The sequence below is a fragment of the Eimeria mitis genome, genomic scaffold, assembly GCF_000499745.2.
Source record: "Eimeria mitis Houghton genomic scaffold, Emh_scaff6262, whole genome shotgun sequence".
NCBI classification, from domain to species: domain Eukaryota; phylum Apicomplexa; class Conoidasida; order Eucoccidiorida; family Eimeriidae; genus Eimeria; species Eimeria mitis.
In genome coordinates this window covers 2,569-2,860 of record NW_013574450.1, presented here as the reverse complement: position 1 = coordinate 2,860, position 292 = coordinate 2,569, and the positions used below count along the sequence as shown (strand labels likewise).

Below are 292 nucleotides of genomic sequence, written 5' to 3'. Positions count from 1 at the left end.
TTGCTGCTGTTGCTGCTGCTCTGTCTTGTTGCACTTGAGGCACAATCCTGAGCTTGCTGCTGCTGCTGCTGCTGCTGCTGCATGTTCTGCTGCTGCTGCTGCTGCTGCTGCTGCTGCGGTGTATGTACAGTGCGAGAGGCTGGGCCCCCCATAGCAGCATTTCGCTGGCGGCTTGTCCTCCGCCTCTGTGCTGCATGCAACACACCTGGGGCCCGCTGCTGCTGCGGCTCGCTGCAGCAGCAGCAGCAGCAGCAGCAGCAGCAGCAACAGCAGCAGCAGCAGCAGCTCGATA

General features: G+C 62.0%; 1 protein-coding gene across 1 annotated transcript in view; it reads right to left on the bottom strand.

The window, feature by feature from the left end:
- Positions 1-292, bottom strand: part of EMH_0086740 (uncharacterized protein) — a gene marked incomplete at both ends in the record, with an annotated part of 2,963 nt that overhangs the window by 304 nt on the left and 2,367 nt on the right. Inside the window, one exon of the mRNA XM_013501072.1 lies at positions 3-231. Within this exon, the coding sequence (XP_013356526.1) occupies positions 3-231 (229 nt within the window). The remainder of the gene's footprint in view (positions 1-2; positions 232-292) is intronic.